The sequence below is a fragment of the Heteronotia binoei genome, chromosome 21, assembly GCF_032191835.1.
Source record: "Heteronotia binoei isolate CCM8104 ecotype False Entrance Well chromosome 21, APGP_CSIRO_Hbin_v1, whole genome shotgun sequence".
NCBI lineage: Eukaryota > Metazoa > Chordata > Lepidosauria > Squamata > Gekkonidae > Heteronotia > Heteronotia binoei.
Window position 1 is genome coordinate 88,087,651 of NC_083243.1, and position 18,415 is coordinate 88,106,065.

General features: G+C 43.1%; 1 protein-coding gene across 1 annotated transcript in view; it reads right to left on the reverse strand.

Annotated features, from left to right (window-relative positions):
• The window catches only part of SUSD6 (sushi domain containing 6), a 47,650-nt gene extending 33,846 nt beyond the window's left edge, over window positions 1–13,804 (reverse strand). Inside the window, exon 1 of the mRNA XM_060261547.1 lies at window positions 13,620–13,804. Coding sequence (XP_060117530.1) covers window positions 13,620–13,740 — 121 coding nt within the window. The 5' untranslated portion in view covers window positions 13,741–13,804. The remainder of the gene's footprint in view (window positions 1–13,619) is intronic.
• Between the last annotated feature and the right edge of the window lie 4,611 nt (window positions 13,805–18,415).

The following is an 18,415-nucleotide window of genomic DNA, read 5'->3' on the forward strand; positions in this document are numbered from 1 at the left end:
GTCAGTATATGGTCCATCATATCAGGCTCAGAGTCCCTTGCGTAGTGCAGATGGCCAAGTGCTCCTCACAGACAAGGCATCCATACTGAACCGGTGGTCGGAGTATTTTCAGGTTCTCTTCAGTGCCAACCGCGTAGTTCAAGATTCAGCAATCCACCTTACCCCACTTCAACCAGTGAAAACAGAGTTGGATGAGATCCCCACCCTAGAAGAGACTGTTAAAGCCATCAAACAACTGAAAAGTGGCAAGGCAGCGGGAGTTGATGGAATCCCACCAGTGATCTGGAAGCATGGTGGCATAGTACTACATAGCACACTTCACAAAGTACTTGTCACCTGCTGGGAAAAAGGCAAACTACCACAGGACTTTCGCGATGCAATCATCATTACTCTACATAAGAACAAAGGGGAAAAGTCAGACTGCTCCAACTACCGGGGGATAACCCTGCTCTCCATCGCAGGCAAAATCCTTGCTAGAATACTCCTGAACTGGTGCCCACCATTGCAGAAGAACTCCTCCCAGAGAGCCAGTGTGGCTTTAGAGCTAACAGGAGCACCACCGACATGGTATTTGTTCTCAGGCAGCTCCAAGAGAAATGCAGGGAACAGAACAAGGGTCTATATGTGACTTTTGTCGACCTTACCAAAGCTTTTGATACTGTTAGCAGGAACGGCCTGTGGCAAATCTTGGAACGTTTAGGTTCCTCAGTATGGTCATCCAGCTACATGAAGACCAGCGAGGCCAAGTCAGACACTGCAACGATCTCTCGGAGCCCTTCCCAACAAGCACAGGTGTAAAACAAGGTTGTGTTCTCGCGCCAACTCTCTTTACTATTTTCTTTAGCATGATGCTTCAAAGAGCCGCAGTAGATGATGATGATGACGATGGTGTCTACATCCGCTATCGCACTGATGGCAGCCTGTTCAACCTGAGGCGACTAAAGGCCCACTCCAAGACAATGGAAAAACTTATCCGAGAGCTACTGTTTGCTGATGATGCTGCACTTGTCTCCCACTCGGTATCAGCTCTGCAGCATATGATGTCCTGCTTTGCAGAGGCTGCCAAGCTATTCGGCTTAGAAGTTAGTCTGAAGAAGACAGAAGTTCTCCACCAGCCTGCACCCCAGGAAGATTATCACCCTCCTTGCATCACTGTGGGTGAATCAGTTTTGAAGACAGTCCAGCAGTTCAGCTACCTGGGGTGCATCATCTCCTCAGACGCCAAGATCAACAAGGAGATTGACAATAGACTGGCAAAGGCAAACCGTGCATTTGGCCGACTGCATAAAAGAGTGTGGAGCAACAAGCATCTGAAATAAGGCACAAAGATCAATGTTTACAAAGCGGTTGTGATGACAACCCTCATCTACGGCTCCGAATCGTGGGTATTATACCGTCATCATCTGCGACTCCTTGAGCGCTTTCATCAGCGCTGCCTTCGCACCATCCTCAACATCCACTGGAGTGACTTTGTGACCAACACTGAAGTCCTCAAGCGGGCAGAGGTTACAAGCATCGAGGCATTGCTGTTGAAGACGCAGCTACGCTGGGCAGGGCATATCTCCAGGATGGAAAACCACCGCCTTCCTAAGATTGCCCTGTATGGCGAACTTTCCACCGGCCATCGAAACAGAGGGGCACCAAAGAAGAGGTTCAAGGACTCCTTGAATAAATCCCTTGGTACCTGTTGCATTAACCATCACCAGTGGTCTGACCTAGCCTCAGATCGCAAAGCATGGAGGCACACCGTTCACCAGGCTGTCTCTTCCTTTGAGAACGCACACATAGCTGGTCTTGAGGACAAAAGGAGATTGAGGAAGAATCGTACTGCTACAGCACCAACCCCAAATCAGACTTTTCCCGGCAGCCACTGTGGCCAGACCTGCCTGTCCCGCATTGGTCTTGTCAGCCACCAGCGAGCCTGCAGCAGACGTGGACTACTGCACCTTTCTTAAATCTTCGTTCGCAAAGTCAAGCCGAGAGAGAGAGATCTTAGAAAACTGAGTGCCAATGACTGTTGTCACAATACAAATTCAGAGGTTCTTTCAGGAACTGTCCTCAGTCAACCCTTCATCCCCAAGCTATATAGACATAGACAACGTCTAAAGCAGGGGTGCTGAACTCATTTGCTATGAGGGACGGATCTTGACCTTGTTGGTCCGGGCCATGTGTGTCATAAAATGTAATGCCAGGTAGGGGAGATAGAAACTTTATAAATGACACAGACAAATGCACACACTCAGCCTAATCCACTTCACTGGCTTGCTGAGCCTTAACCAACAGGAGGATGACAAGCTTGGTTCAGTAGCTCTGCTATGCAACTGAAAGAGCCTGGAAAAGCTAGCTCTCCTTTCCCCACTTCCTCCCCAAGGGAGGAGATTTGCTCTGTAGCTTCTGTGTGATTGAAAAAGCAAGTGGTGATGCAGAAGGAAGCAAGAGAGGGAGAAGGAAGCAGATGACACCGAGTTGCTCGCGGGCCTGATAGGAGCCCTCTGGGGGCCTGATTTTGTCCCTGGGCCGCATGTTTGACACCACCAGTCTAAAGCATTTCATCCACGCAGATCATTAGTGTTCAGTACTCCAAATGAGGCCGCACCATCGATTTATACAGGAGCATTATGATACTGGCTGATTTGTTTTCAATTCCCTTCCTAATAATTCCCAGCATGGCGTTGGCCTTTTTTTATTGCAATCGCACACTGTCTTGACATTATCAGTGAGCTATCTACCACAACCCCAAAATCTCTCTCTTGGTCAGTCTCTGCCAGTTCACACCCCATCAACTTGTATTTTTAGCTAGGATTTTTGGCCCCAATGTGCATTACTTTGCACTTAGCCACACTGAACCTCATCTGCCATGTTGATGCCCACTCACCCAACCTCAACAGATCTCTTTGGAGTGCCTCACAATCCTCTCTGGTCTTCACCACCCTGAACAATTTAGAGTCATCTGCAAACTTAGCCACTTCACTGCTTACTCCCAACTCCAAATCATTAAGCAGTCAGTCCTGGAACATTTAGAAAGGATGGTTGCAATGGTTGTGACCCAGCATGGGTTTCTCAAGAACAATTCATGTCAGACTAACCTGATCTCTTTTTTTGAGAAAGTGACTACCTTGCTGGATCAGGAGAATGCTGTAGACTTTGTTTATCTTGATTTCAATAAGGCTTTTGATAAGGTTCCACATACTATCCTTGTTGACAAGTTGGTAAAATGTTAGGTGGATCTGTAACTGGTTGACAGATCGCACCCAAAGAGTGCTTGTGAATGGTTCCTCATCCTCTTGGAGAGGAGTGACCAGTGCCTCAAGGATCTATCCTGGGGCCTGTTTTGTTCAACATCTTTATCAATGATTTGGATGAAGGAATAGAGGGAATGCTTATTAAATTTGCAGATGGTACTAAATTGGGAGGGGTTGCAAATACAGTAGAAGAAAGAAACAGGATACAGGATGACCTTGACAAGCTGGAAAACTGGGCTAAAATCAATAAAATGAATTTTAACAGGGATAAATGTAAAGTCTGCATTTAGGTAGGAAAAATCCAATGCATGCTTATAGGTTGGGGGAGACTTGTCTTAGCAGTAGTATGTGCAAAAAGGATCTAGCGATCTTAGTGAACCATACGCTGAACATGAGTCAACAGTGTGATGTGGTGGCTAAAAAGGCAAGTGCAATTTTGAGCTGTATGAACAGAAGTACAGTGTCCAGATCACGTGAAGTGATGGCATCGCTTTACTCTACTCTGGTAAGATCTCACCTGGAGTATAGTGTTCAGTTTTGAGCACCACATTTTAAGAAGCATATAGACAAGCTGGAACAGGTCCAGAGGAGGGCAACGAAGATGGTGAGCAGTCTGGAGACCAAGTCCTATGAAGAAAGGTTGAAGGAGCTGGGCATGTTTACCTTGGAGGGGAGGCGGCTGAGAGGTGATATGATCATCATCTTTGAGTACTTGAAGGGCTGTCATCCAAAGAATGGTGTGGAATTGTTTTCTGTGACCCCAGAAGGTAGGACCAGAACCAATGGGTTGAAATTAAATCAAAAGAGTTTCCGGCTCAACATTCGGAAGAACTTCCTGACCGTTAGAGCGGTTCCTCAGTGGAACAGGCTTCCTCAGGAGGTGGTGGGCTCTCCTTCCTTGGAGGATTTTAAACAGAGGCTGGATGGCCATCTGACAGCAATGAAGATCCTTTGAATTTAGGGGGAGGTATTTTGTGAGTTTCCTGCATTGTGCAGAGGGAGCTGGACTAGATGACCCTGGAGGTCCCTTCCAACTCTATGATTCTATGATTCTCTAGTACATTAATAAACCTCTTGACTATTTCTTCTATCTGGCCAGTAATTTCCTGTAACAGCTTCTCATACAAAAAAGATATTTCAATTTTATATGTTTGAAATTTTTGGTTCATGGTAGATTTCTCTGCCAGTTGTTTCTCTCTCTAACAAAACTTTCAGCTCTTGCTTTTGTATCTGCTATGCATGTTGATCAACAGGACAACAGGCACAAAGCAGCTTTTCAATTAAGAGGTAGATGATTTCCCTCTCAGAACCTGGGGGTTATGGTAATTCTCCTATTGAAATGCTAATGTTCTTACAAGCATAGCACCAGAAGACAAGGGGCAGAGCCTGGGTGACAGAAGTTCTGGCTGTGCCCTTACAGATGGTTTAATCAGAGCTTTTTGTAAACCCTCCCCCCTCCCCTCAACAGTGTCTCCTCTGGGTCATGCTTGACAGGCTGTGCAGCTGTGTTTCCGAGATGTTTGGCTTGGCCACAGAAAGGGCAGAAAAGTGAGGAGGGCCTTCTACCATAAATAATAGAAGCAGGCGACGGGTCTGCTATGTAACAGCAGTGGTTTTCAGTGCTTAGAGAGCTTCAGATACAGTTCAGTACTATGATCCTTACATTAAAGAGGGGGGCTGAGGTTCAGAGAGTAACAGCTACCTTACAAGCTACCCAGTACATTTATGGCAAAGTAACATTTATACTAGGAGCCTCTTACTTCACACTTTGCCAGTTCCCCAAACAGCAGGAAAAATGCCTGTTCAAACAAAACAAGGTTTAGGAAGGACTATGTCATGAAGATTCTTCTCTTGCACTGTCCTTTCCTCACTAAAATGCACATTCTTCTATTGTGTATTTGTACAGAGTCAAGGCTTGCTGCCCTGGGGCATCTTCAGAGCAGGATGCTAGAATGGCTGTTCCAATAAGAGATGTCTGCCAGTTCTGTCAGTGTAAATATTTTGTTCATTGTGAACTACAGAGCTTTATCGACAATCCAAGTAATGTTAAATTATAGGACGGCTGACACCATCAAATGTTACTGTTATTGTTTTCCTACCTAAGCATTATAAGTATTTCAAGACATCTTCAAAAAGACTACGCAGAAAGCCTCATACTGACCCTTCAATCAAGTGAAAACTAGATGAGCATTTATAAACTTTTAAACAGATGAAAAAAAATCTTAATTAACACTGTAAACCAGGGGTGTCGAACTCATTTCTTATGAGGGTTGGATCTGACATAAATGAGATTTTGTAGGGCCATGTCGGGCCGGGCCATGTGTGTACCTATTTGAGATTTGGTAGCAGAGCTATAAATTTTATAAAGAACACAGGCAAACACAATATATTTTTTTAAAAACTTAAAACATTAGCACTCATTGGTCTTTGTATTTCTTCCATGGGATCCAGGGAACTAGACAAAGGAAGCTCTAGCTCTTTCCTTCCTTTCCCAGGGACTGGGGGGAGGAGCCTCAGCCAATAGAAGGAAGAGAGGCTTGGCTCAGTAGCTCTGCTGTGCAACTGAGAGAGCCTGGCAAAGCAAGCTATTCCTCCCCCCCCTTCCTTCCCAAGGAAGGAGCCTCAGTCAATGGAGTAAACAGAGGTTTTGCTCCGTAGCTCCTGTGCAATTGAGCAAGCCTTGCAAAGCAAGCGGTTATGCAGAAGGAAGCAAGAAAGAGGAAGAAGGAAGCAGATGACAGCCAGTTGCTTGGGGGCCTGATAGGAGCCTTCCAGGGGCCTGGTTTGGCCCCCGAACTGCATTTTTGACACCCCTGCTAAACTATTGATCAAGCAACTGTAGATAGTGGATGAATATTTCAGTGTTCAAAAGTGGTTTCTATTTCACTGTTCCATCCTGGCTGGACTTGGAAGATGAGTGTTGTACAACATCTTGCCAAAAGCAAAATGAGTAAACCAAAGACTCAAAAAAACCATTTATCACTGATTTACACTGCAGCATGTTTGCTGCCCCTAAATACAAAAAGCAAAACAGCACTCACTGTACACCGATAATAACAGAAGGAACAAATAAATGCTAACAAGTGGAAACTTCTGCACCTTATTTATACAGCATTTTTCAGTTTTGTGGTCTGATTTCAAAAATGTTTGGAAATTGGATTCTCAAGTTCAAATCCATCAGATTGCATGAATTACTGGGGAAGAGTCATTAGCTCACTTGTTTCCATGGTGTTGCTGCAAGGCTAATATACTGTTCAGAGTTCTCTAAAAGGAATGACAGCATACAAACTGTCCTTTTCAGTACCCTCCTACACTAATGTCATCAAACCCTGCCATTCTTTCTGCTGGAAAAAAATCTCAGAGAACTTACTTTTATTGCCCTGTTAACCCCTGAACCCCATGCCTCTATTCTGTCACCTCTTTGCTCTTCTAAAATCAGTACGCCTCACATATGCCAAAGGATATACAGGGCTCACCTGCCCATGTCACCAACCTAGTGTCTCTGGTCTGTAAGGACATATTCATACTTAATGGACCTACCAAAACGATTCTTTCAAAGTATTCCCTTTCACCTCACAGTCTTTGGTTATCAGAAACTGCCTAGGTAGATTTGGTCCTTCTGCCTTTTACCAAGTTGCTTATTTATCACCTAAAAATAAGCTTTCTTCCCTAAACTTACCCAAATCCTGCCTAAATACCAAATAAATATCATGGCTAAACTGATCCTGTTATCCAAAGCTGCAAAATCCCTGTCTGAGGGAACACCCCTAACTCCCTTTGTCACAAATAGGGGACCAGGTGACTGGCTGCCACCACTCTGGCAAGGGTCTCTCTGGGAGGGTCCAGAGCACCCACCCAACCCCTGTATCTTCCTTATTAGCAAGTACCTTTTAACCATGATCAAGGAGACACAAGGACCCAGGCAGTGTAACAACAACAGGTTTATAATAAGTGCTCAAGAAAAAACAAGTGGGTTGTGAAAACTTTTATGCAACAGTGAATATGAAAATACTAAAGGTGATGCAAACAGCCCTGATACGGCTAACTAAATGTTCCCTTCTTCTAATGCCAACAGACTCACCACTCCTTGGGTGAGGGAACCCTCCTGCAGCAGCCTTTTCACAGAAAATAACCTAACTCTCTAAGCAAGATGTATTTATTCTTTCTTCCCAGGTCCCACTCCTCTGGTCTCCATTGGGCAAGTTTCCCCTTGAAAACTGCTGCCCACCCAATCAGAAGGACAGAAGAGATCCTGGGAAATGTAGGCCCTGTAGCTACACAGGCTTCCCTGGAGTCTGTAGATCTCACTAGGTCTAGGATCATGACATTCCTTCTTAAACTAAGGCATACTCACACATACACATCCCATTCAGTGGAATCCCATGGGCTCTGATTGTCTGACAATTACTTTGATTTGGCTGAGGTGATAATCACACGGATTGTTTCAGAGCTGCAGCAAGGCACAACTTTTGGGGAAGATGGCCACATGCTACAATTGCAAAACAAATGTTAATCACTTCTGAAGACCTTATTCTGGAGACCCTTCTATATTACTCATGGCAAGAAGATAAGGAATATTTAGTGATCTAAGTTGTGGTGGGAAGTGTCATCAAGACATAGCCAATTTATGGTGACCCTTGGGGGTTTTTAAGGCAAGAGACATTCAGAGATGCTTGGTGGTTCATCACTGCCTGCCTCTGCATTGACTCTGGACATTCTTGATGGTCTCCATACAAACACTAACGCTGCTTAGCTTCCAAGATCTGATGAAAGTGGGCTAACCTGGAATATCCAGGGTAGGACAGTAATGTAAAAGCTGAGGGGAAAATTTAATTCCTTTGTATCAGCCTCACAGAACATTGTTGAATCACATTTGTAGGTACTTGCCTTTTCCCAGAGCTTTCTTCCAACATCTTTAAGGGTGAGCACTTGACCTTCTTCTAAGCCCATGTGCAGTTGTGTGAAAAACATCTCAGTGTCCTCTTTTGCACAACTTTCTATATTCCAAATAATCTTCTGTGATGTTAGAAGAATCTTGAAAAGGCCTCCACCTTTAACATGTAGTTCAGGACAAAGCAACATGTTGAAGCTGAATCCAACGAAGACAGACGTCCTATGCCTGGGCCGGGGCGGTCTAGGAAGGGAAATTCCCCTACTGGTCTTTGATGGTGCACCACTGAAAACAGTGCGCAGGGTCAAGAGCCTGGAGGTCTTACTGGAGCCTTCCTTGTCAATGGAGGCCCAGATATCAGCCACTGCTAAATCCGCCTTTTTTTCATCTGAGATGGGTGAGGCAGATGGCTCCCTTACTGGAGCGCGATGACCTGGCAACAGTGATCTATGCAATGGTCACCTCGAGGTTAGACTACTGTAATGCCCTCTACATGGGGTTGCCCCTGTGCCAAACCCGGAAACTGCAGCTAGTGCAGAACGCAGCAGCCGGACTGTTAATGGGACTCCTAAGTGGGAGCACATACAGCCTGGGCTGCGGGAACTGCACTGGCTGCCAATTGTGTACCGGATTTGTTACAAGGTGCTGGTTACTACCTTTAAAGCCCTATATGGCCGAGGACCTGTCTACCTTAGGAACCGTCTCTCCTCATATGTTCCCCAGAGAGTGCTTCGATCTAGCTCGCAAAATCTGCTGACAATCCCTGGGCCGAAGGAGATCAAATTGAAAACAATGAGAGAGAGGGCCTTCTCAGCTACAGCTCCCCGCTGGTGGAACCAGCTACCAGAAGAGGTACGGCCCTTGCGGAACCTTAACCAGTTTCGCTGGGCCTGTAAGACCGTCCTCTTCCAGCTAGCTTTTTAATGTGGAAATTATACCATTACTATGCATGCTATGTTATATCTGTAGCACCAATTAATCTGTGGTTTTAAATTTTGTTTTATTGATCTCTTAATTGCTTAACTGAGTAATAACTGTAAATTGGGATATTTTATCTGTTTTATTATTTTATTATTGTAACGTTGTATTTATACTATGTGAGCCGCCCTGAGCCTGCTTCAACGGGGAGGGCGGGATATAAATTAAAAATTATTATTTTTATTACATGTGTCCCTTAAATATGACAGAATAAATACACTTCTATTCCTCCCTCATTTAAACATTTATTTGGCAACCGCAGCATAAAGCACACTGAGGCTTTATGTAACTCAGAGGGGAAAGGGCACCTTCAGAAAGTTAAGTCTGGATAAAGCAGATGCTGTACATAATTTTAAACCTTTCTGAAGCTAGCTAGCTAGCTTCTGTTATGGCCACCAACATGCTGCAGTGTCATCTTTACTAAAACCAGTTTGTGCCAATCATGACTCACTACAATCGCCAAACTTCTAATGGCACTTCCAGTGTGTATCATCCAGCCAAACATCTGGCAGGAAGCTCAGCATGCTCTTCTGAACAATTCATTGTTTATCATGGCTTTCTCAGGAATAGAACTGTCAGACACATCATACATGACACTGCTTACTAAAGCTGCTCATCTGTATTGCATTTTAAATATCCAGCAACAGACAAGAAATTCTGTGAACTAAGGCTTTGGGCTCATATACTCATTTCTCCAATAGTACTCAAGTACTTTTTAATTTGGAAAGCTAGAAAAAAATATTTCAAAATGAACCAGTACAGGTTTCCAAGCAAGCTGTCTGAACTAGGTACTTACCTGGCTCTTAAATCGTTAGCAGACTTTCTAGATTACATAAAAGGCAAGACATCACCATAGGTGCACTTGGTTGTTAAGACACCTAGAAACTTTAGTATGCCACTGCAGCCATCATTCACATCCATTCAAATACAAAATGCCTTCAAGCAGAAGCATATATCTTGGATTACACAGAAGATTTCTGTAGACAGGAAGTGTGTGGGGAGGCCAAATTGTCCCATCCTGTTCCTAGCATTCCCTTTGCTGCAGGGGGAGCATTTCAGGGGCTATTTTAGGCTGCAACAGGAGAGGGGAACACCCTGCCACAATCCTCCATGGGATTCAATGTATCATCACTTTCTTCCCTAGAAAGATCTTTTGCACTCTGGAATACAGCAAAACAATTATCCAAACAAAATCTGTGAACAGTTATCCAAACAAAATCCTAAAGCAAACCCTATCAGACAAGGACTGGAACTACAGGAAGGAAGAAACTAGAGGAGACAAGTAGCCCTCTGTCATCAATACACATAAAAGCTGTGCTCCTTCAGTAGCACCAGCCCAAGTGAATACTGCTTCATAGAACATACTTTGACAGACACGAAAAGAAATAATTTTATAGATGAATAATCTGTTACAGACCACTGAAAAGAACAGTCTCAATTGTAGATGCTGCATTAACTATGTGAACATTTCAGGAATGAGGTGTTTTCAGTTATTTATCAACAGGGTTAATAAGACTGGTCTGTGGCCTAGGAAGAAGTGTTACACTGGAATGCAAGGCTGCAAAAACAAGGCTGGGCTGGCATTCAATGCAGCTTTCTTCCCCACTCTTCAGTTATTGTAGTATTTTTATTAGATAAAGGAATTCATTCATCTGACCAATCCTACAAAAAGAATGTAGTAAAAGAAATACACTGCACACAAATTGCAACACCTCCCACAACCCCTGCTGATGGATGAGCCTAGAATCCTCTATAAGCAACTGCGGATGAGAAAACCAGAATGCTGCAGGGTTACACTGTACTCTGAGGGGGAAAAAAAAATGGGGACAAGAGTAGCTAAACTCATATCCTGCCCCAATCTACTTTGCCACATGAAGCTTAATGGGAGCGATCAAGGATTAATACAGCCATATTCTGAGTTCTGATTCTTGGTCACACTAGCAAGTATCTCCAGGACAGAACCAGGAACCAACTCCTACAAATCCAAGATATCTAAGCTGTCATATCTGGTGAAAGTGAAAGTACTGCAATTACTGTGATTTTATGAACTAGTTTATTATTAGCCAAAGGCCATCACTTATTAACAACTCAGAATTACAAAACCTGAACAACAGCCAAACACTTAAACAGTATAAAACACTGAGCCAGCTACATATTACAGAGCAATCAGGTGCATTTAAAAATTTAGTAAATAAATCTATTTTAAAAAGGCACAGAAGTACTGTGATTGTTACTAAAATGGAACATGCCCAGTGTCCTCTCTTTATTTTCTAAATGAGTGTTATCACACTCACAAAATTATATGCTTTGTATGAATTACCTAACTCAGATATAGTTATTCCTGCCCGGAAGAACTGTCAGACTCACAATTTCATTTACAAGCATGCATCAGAAAGCTGGAAACCTTAAATTCTTTTAACCTACTTCTTATGACAACAGCAAGAGCCTTTAAAGCTATCAAGCAATTTTTAAAATATGTATTCTTTGCTGCTGAAGAACCTATCTGTGAAGTTGGGTACTAAAGGGTGAAGTTCGGTGAGAGAAAAAACATTATGAGAAATAAATTAAGACAAAAATATATGTATTTATTACAAAGGGCACTGAAATAAAAAACACTGGCACAATTCATCCTGCAAGTGGTGAATACTTGAACTAAGAAGTCCTAAATCGCTATAACCTGAAATATTTAAATATTTCTAATTTAAAAGCCTTGAACCAATAAAATAGGACCACTAATTCAATTTTTTTTAATTTATTCGAGATTTATATCCTGCCCTTCCCACAAGTGGCTCAGGGCGGCTTCCAAAATTGATCAAACATGAAAATTAAACAATTTTAAGTATAAAAACAATTAAATATTTAAGCAATTAAAACCTTAAAAACCAATAACATTTCAATTACATATATATTTACAATTACAATATATTTTGGTTGATGGGGAAGGGCACCCCTCAACTAGGTACCCCTTAACATCAGGAGACAATCTTCTCCCCAATGCAGTTTAACATCTATATGAGACCCCTGCCTAGTTGGTGCTGATGACAGCCAGATGTATCCATTAATGGGTGGCCACTGGACATTGTGGTAGGATGGTTGAGAAAGAGCCATCTGAAACTGAACCCAATCAAGATGGAGGTTCTGTGGGTGGGGGTGGGATTCAAGATTGGGGTCCCACCTTTCTACTTTTGACAGCACATCTTTAATACTGGCACGAACTGTCAAGAGTCTGGGCATGATCTTAGATACCTCCTTATCTATGGAGGCCCAGATTACAAACGTTGCCAAACTGGTGTTTTACCAGTTGCACCAGGCGAGGCAACTGTCTTCCCATGTTTTCCCCTGACCAGGCCACAGTAATCCATGCAATGGTCACCTCCAGATTGCATTACAATAACTCGCTTTATGCTGGCCTGCCCTTGAGACTGGTCCAGAATGTGGCAGTGAGTGTCCTGATGGGAATGTCATGGACAGCACACATTCAACCTGTGCTGCACCAGCTGCACCGGCTCCTGGTGGAGTAATGGGTCAGGTTCAATGTTTTGGTACTGACCTTTAAGATCTTGAGTGATCTGGAACCCCACATATATTCAGGACCACCTCCTCTGCTATGTCCTCCAAAGAGCTTTACACTCTGCTGTGAACTTACTGTTGAACCCTAGCCCTAAAGACATCCAGCTGTTCTCAACAAGAGCCAGGGCCTTTTCAGCCCTTGCTCCCACCTGGTAGAACCCTATGCCAAATAACATCTATGCCCTTGTGCAGTTCTGCAGGTTGAGGGCAGCAATGGGTACCACCTTAGCTGGCACTCTCTTCCCTTCCTCCACTCTGCTTTCTCCCGGTTACTGCAAGATAGTAATACAAACTATAAGCTTGCTTTGGTGCCATCTGATGTTATTTTAGCTTTTTGGATTTTAATTTGTATAGTCTTCTGTTGTTGACCACCTTGTACTCTGTGAATTCAGAGAAGGGCAGTATATAAATCTATATTATGAAATAAATACATAAGATAATCTCGAACCACATTAAAACAGAACAAAACATATTTTGGCATCCATGGCCTTCCTCAGTGGTTAAATTTTTATATATACATGCAGACTATGATATATGAATATGTGTTAGGGCCAAGGCAAGTTGATTATAAGGCCTAAAAATGAATAAAAATATTCAGTAATTTATATATGAAAAATAAACTATTTAATAATAATAATAATAATAATAATATTTTATTTTTATATCCCGCCCTCCCCGCTAGGCGGGCTCAGGGCGGCTAACAGACACGGTTTATGTATTTAGCTACATAAAACTTTTTTTAAAGAATTAACTGGCAAAAGAATAGGATTGTTGTACACAGATTACCTTAGACTTCTAAGCCCACATATCTAAGGAATCCAGGTTTAATAGTTCTTTCTGTAAAAATGAATATGAAAAGCTACTCAAATGGAACCTAGCTGTGTGAAAACAGTTATTATTTGTCTCTCAATTAACTACGTAGAAAGAGCTTTACTTACATGAGACCAGTCCTTCCACTCCAGGAGTACTGAAGATGACCAATGGAAAAAATAATCCATGACTGAACAAGGCAAGCAGTGACGTCGTGGTGCCCTTTGCTGCTACCATTCCATGGCACATCTTTTAGTCACCAAAAGTCTAATATTTTCCACTCTCCAATGTTTTGTTGGTTGGAATTTGTTACCTACAACAAAAGGAAAAAAGGGTTAGGTATTGCAAAATATCAGGAAGGGAAAGGGAATTGAGACATTTGAAAGATTCCCAAATAAATAAGCTCTTGCCTCCCATAGGGTACAGGGTGGGAGGGAGGACTGAACAAGTTGGGAGAGATTTTGTGAAAGAGTCACAAGCTAATAATAAAAAGGGATGGGAGGACTTTGTTCTTGCTTGCTAATTTTCAGGTATATTGCATATAAGGCATTTTGTGTTATCTTTGTTTTTAAAGAAAATAGCCTGATGGACTGCCTCATCTGGAGATTTCATAGAATCATAGAGTTGGAAGGAGCCATACAGGCCATCTAATCCAACCCCCTACTCAATGCAGAATCAGCCTACAGCATCCCTGACAAGTGTTCATCCAGCCATTGCTTAAAGACTGCCAGTGAGGGGGAGCTCATGATCTCCATTGGTAGTTGATTCCATGGTTGAACAACATTTACTGTCAAAAACTTTTTCCTAATATCCAGTTGATATCTTCTCGCCCTTAATTTAAACCCATTATTTCAAGTCCTCTCCTCTGCTGCCAACAGGAACAGCTCCCTGCCCCTTCTAAGGGACAACCCTTCAGATACTTAGAGAGCAATCATACCCCGCCCCCAACCTCCTCTTCTCCAGACTGAACATCCCCAAGTCCCTCAGCCTTTCCTCACAGGGCTTCGTCTCCAGGCCTCAATCATCCTTGTCATATTCTCCTCTGTACCCTCTTCATTCTGTTCACGTCCTTCTTGAAGTGAGGCCTCCAGAACTGCACACAATACTCCAGGTGTGGCCTGACCAATGCAGTGTACAGCAGAACTATGACATCTTGTGATCTGGATGTTATGCCTCTGTTGATACACCACAAGATGGCCTTTGCCTTTTTTGTTGCTGTATCACACCGGCAGCTCATATTTAACTTATGGTTCACCCATCCCCGAAGATCTTCTTTACACACATGGCTACCCAGAAATGTATCTCCCATCCAGTATGTGCGTTTCTCATTTTTATTACTGATATTTCATTCAAGAGACTTCAGGTAAACCAGTTTTGTTAGACTGGTTACCTTGTTTTTTAAACTTGCACAGAAGTCAGAATAGATGAGACAGCTAGGACAAATAAATCAAAATCCTTCATAAGTCACGTAGAGTGAAAGAGATCACAAATCCACTAATGAAAGAAGTCTGTAAACATACACTGCCCAAAAAGAACTGCTTACTATAAGAGGAAACAAGGCAGAAAAAAATAAGTTGTGGCATTAAAACGTCATCCCTGTGAATCACAAAAGAACACAGCTACTTAAATTCAGGGATGTGACTTCACTCCTTCCTGTGTACTATTGGTTTCAACTATTAGTACGTTTGGTATGTTCAGAATCTAAGCCAAAGGTAAAACCTGCCCTCTGGCAAAAGGTTTCAAGGAAGTGACAGTGCCACACGCATCATCATCATAACTCAGAGTTATAAGGGCCTCTTAATATCCCTCAACCACCAGCTAATAATCAGTAAACAAATTTCATGGTGTCAATTATGTGATCTGCATTTCAAAAAAATATAAAAGGGAGAAATGGATGTCAACCATTAGGAGGAAAAAACCCAGCTATACTACTTTGGCATAGGGGTTAAAGTGACCGCACATTACAGCAAAAAACAATGGAAACCTAATAGCTCTCAGTCATGGCATTAGCTACTGAGAAAAAAAAAATAGGCCTCAAGAATAACTTCCTTCAGAAATGCAGGACAAAGGGAAGTAGAATTTGGAATTGGGGTCAAAAATACCCCTCATTGACAACATCAAACCCCCACAAAAACATAAATGAGGTCAAACTGACCCCACTATTTTTAAAGCAGAAGATACAGCTGGAAATGACAGGTGGCTGATTTGGAAAGTGTGAGTAGGAAGCTCATAATCTAGACCTGAAGAGCACAATAGGGTGGGGGGACCACACTGTACAGAATAGTAGGGCTAAACTACTGGGTAGTAAATGAGTGCCTCATAGCAAATACACTTCAAACCTAATTACATCATCTATTCCACGGGTGTCAAACATGTGGCTTGGGGGATAGATCAGGCCCCCAGAGGTCTCCTATCAGATCTGTGAGCAACTCACTGTCATCTGCTTCCTTCTCTCCCTCTTGCTTCCTTCTACATCACAGCTTGCTTTGCCACACTTGCTCAATCACACAGGAGCTGCAGAGAAAACATTTTCTCCATTGGCTGCCCAGCACATGAAGCAACTTATGTACAAAAGCGTGTAATGCAGCCATTTCATGTCCCCCCCCCCCCCCCGAGTGTTACACTCAAAGCACTGACCATGAGATTTCTGTAATGAATGTCAATAAAAAGTTGGTTTGCAACTGACAGACACACCTGGACAATACCTGAACAGCATACTCAAGACTGCTACAGCACAGAAATTGTCTTCAGATTTTGATGCCAAAATTTAGAGCAAGATGTGTCAGTTATCAGAAACTGTTAAATAAACAAAATATTGCAAGAGTGCTAATCTTTTAAGCATATTTTAAGTTTTTTTAAAAAATCTTTCATTGTGTTTGTCTGTGTCCTTTATAAAGTTTATATCTTTGCTACCTGACATTTTATGACACACATGGCTCAGCTTGACAAAGTCTCATTTACATCAAATCTGGCCCTCATAACAAATGAGTATGACACCCTTGGTCTATTCCAACTTTCTGAATAACCTGTAAGGCTTCATAACTTACAGTTCTATAGTTGGTGTTGACATTTAAAAGCCCTATATAGTTTAAGACTAACAGCCTGCTCACTTCCCTGACCACTATGGTCATTCTCTGAGACTTTGCTTCAAGTGCCTCTGCATTTTGAGATTAGGCTGACGGCAACCTCATCAGGGCACCAAAACTCTGTAACTTTCCCTCAAGGAGACTCATCTGTCCCCCTTTGTTGTCATCTTCCACCAATGGGTGAAGACTTGTTTGGTGTTCCCTCAGTAATCCTTCCTGCCCAGTGTTTTAATTGTTGTTTTTAAATGTAGTTTTGCTCTGGTTTTAGTTATGTGCTTCTGTTGGTTGTAATGGTTCTAAGATGTGATTTTACTGTGAATGCTTACAAATTTATTAGCTGCTTTTGTGGCCTGTATGATTGCTGTACTTTTGTAAAATAAATAAATACATGCTATCTGCACTAGGGCCCTGTTAGCTTCCAAGTGACCTTAGCCCTTGGCCTTGAAGCCAAGGCTTTAGGTAATCAACTGTGGCTCAGTAGAAGAGTATCTGTTTTGATTCAAAAGAATCAATCACCAGCATCTCTAAATGGTCTCACGACAGGCAATCAAGCAGCATGACCTCTTCCAGTCAGAGAGCCTAGACAGCTACTGCCAGCCAAAGCATTGGATAAGCCAATGGTCTGCCTTAATAATTCAAATCCATACACCCTGGACTAGCAAAACCCCCCACTTTTTTTGTCCTTCTTCTCCATACTACCCCCAAGGGTAATGCAAGTTTGTTATCAGGAACCCCTAGAATATAGTGAGCATACTAGTTCCTTATATAGTTCCACCTCCCCCCACCTTTAATTTCCATTGATTTCTTAAACTCAGTAAAGACAGAACATCTTTTATATACAATTCCCCTTTCGTTTTAGCAAATCCAAGCTTCCCCATTGGTTGGGACAGGGTGGGCCTGTGGTGCATCAACTTTTGGCTCATCAAACCATCAATCAACTGCTCTTACCTCACACTGGCTGACTCTGCTCTCCCTCACCCACCAATGGCCCCAGAACAGACAAAGATTGGTCCTTTGGGGGAAGTGCTAGGCTGTGGCTGCTGCTAGGCAATTAACCTTGCTTCTCTCAGTAAAAAGCAACCAAGCTTGATTCTCTCAGAAGCCAGTGGTGGAGACCCTTTCCAGTCCTATTTTGGCCTTTGAGGAAAAACTCACTGGTTGACTCTGCTCCTCTCTCCCACCCGAGTGGCTGTTGCTAGCCAGCCAAGCTTATTCTGTCAATAAAAGGCAACCTTGGTTCTGGCAGTTGCTGCCTTTCCCTACTCTCCCATTGGCTAAGCTGCCTGTCACACTGCTTTGCAGAGGAGAGAAGGAAAGACTTCCCTCAACTGGCTGAAGGACAGAGGAGGAGGGAAAGAGCCATAGAGAAAGCCTTCCCATGGTTGGCTGAGAGAGGAAGAGCAAAGGCTTTCTCTCAATTGGCTGAGGACTCCTCCCTATCCTCCTCTGGGAAGGAAACACCTAGTGACAGGAGAAAAAGTGGTGTCCTGTCGCATTAAGTCACATACAGAGAGATAGGGAAAGTGAGAGAAAGAGACTGAAGTCAGCATCAGAAAGAGAATGTTGTTCTAAAAGGTATCACTAAAGGCCTCTGAGGGAGAACTCATTGGGGCCATTCCTGACTAGGGCTGCCAGTTCTGGGTTGGTGGGAAATCCCTGGAGATTCTGTGGTGGAGTCTGAGGACACCATAGGAGTTAGGGCTTCAGAGTGGGGCATGCCAGACCCACGTCCTTGCTGTGGAAGCAGACTGGGTGACTGCAGACCAGTCACACACTTCCAGTCTCACCTACCTTGCAGAGTTGTGGTGTAGATCACAGGGGGAACAGATTGATGTAAG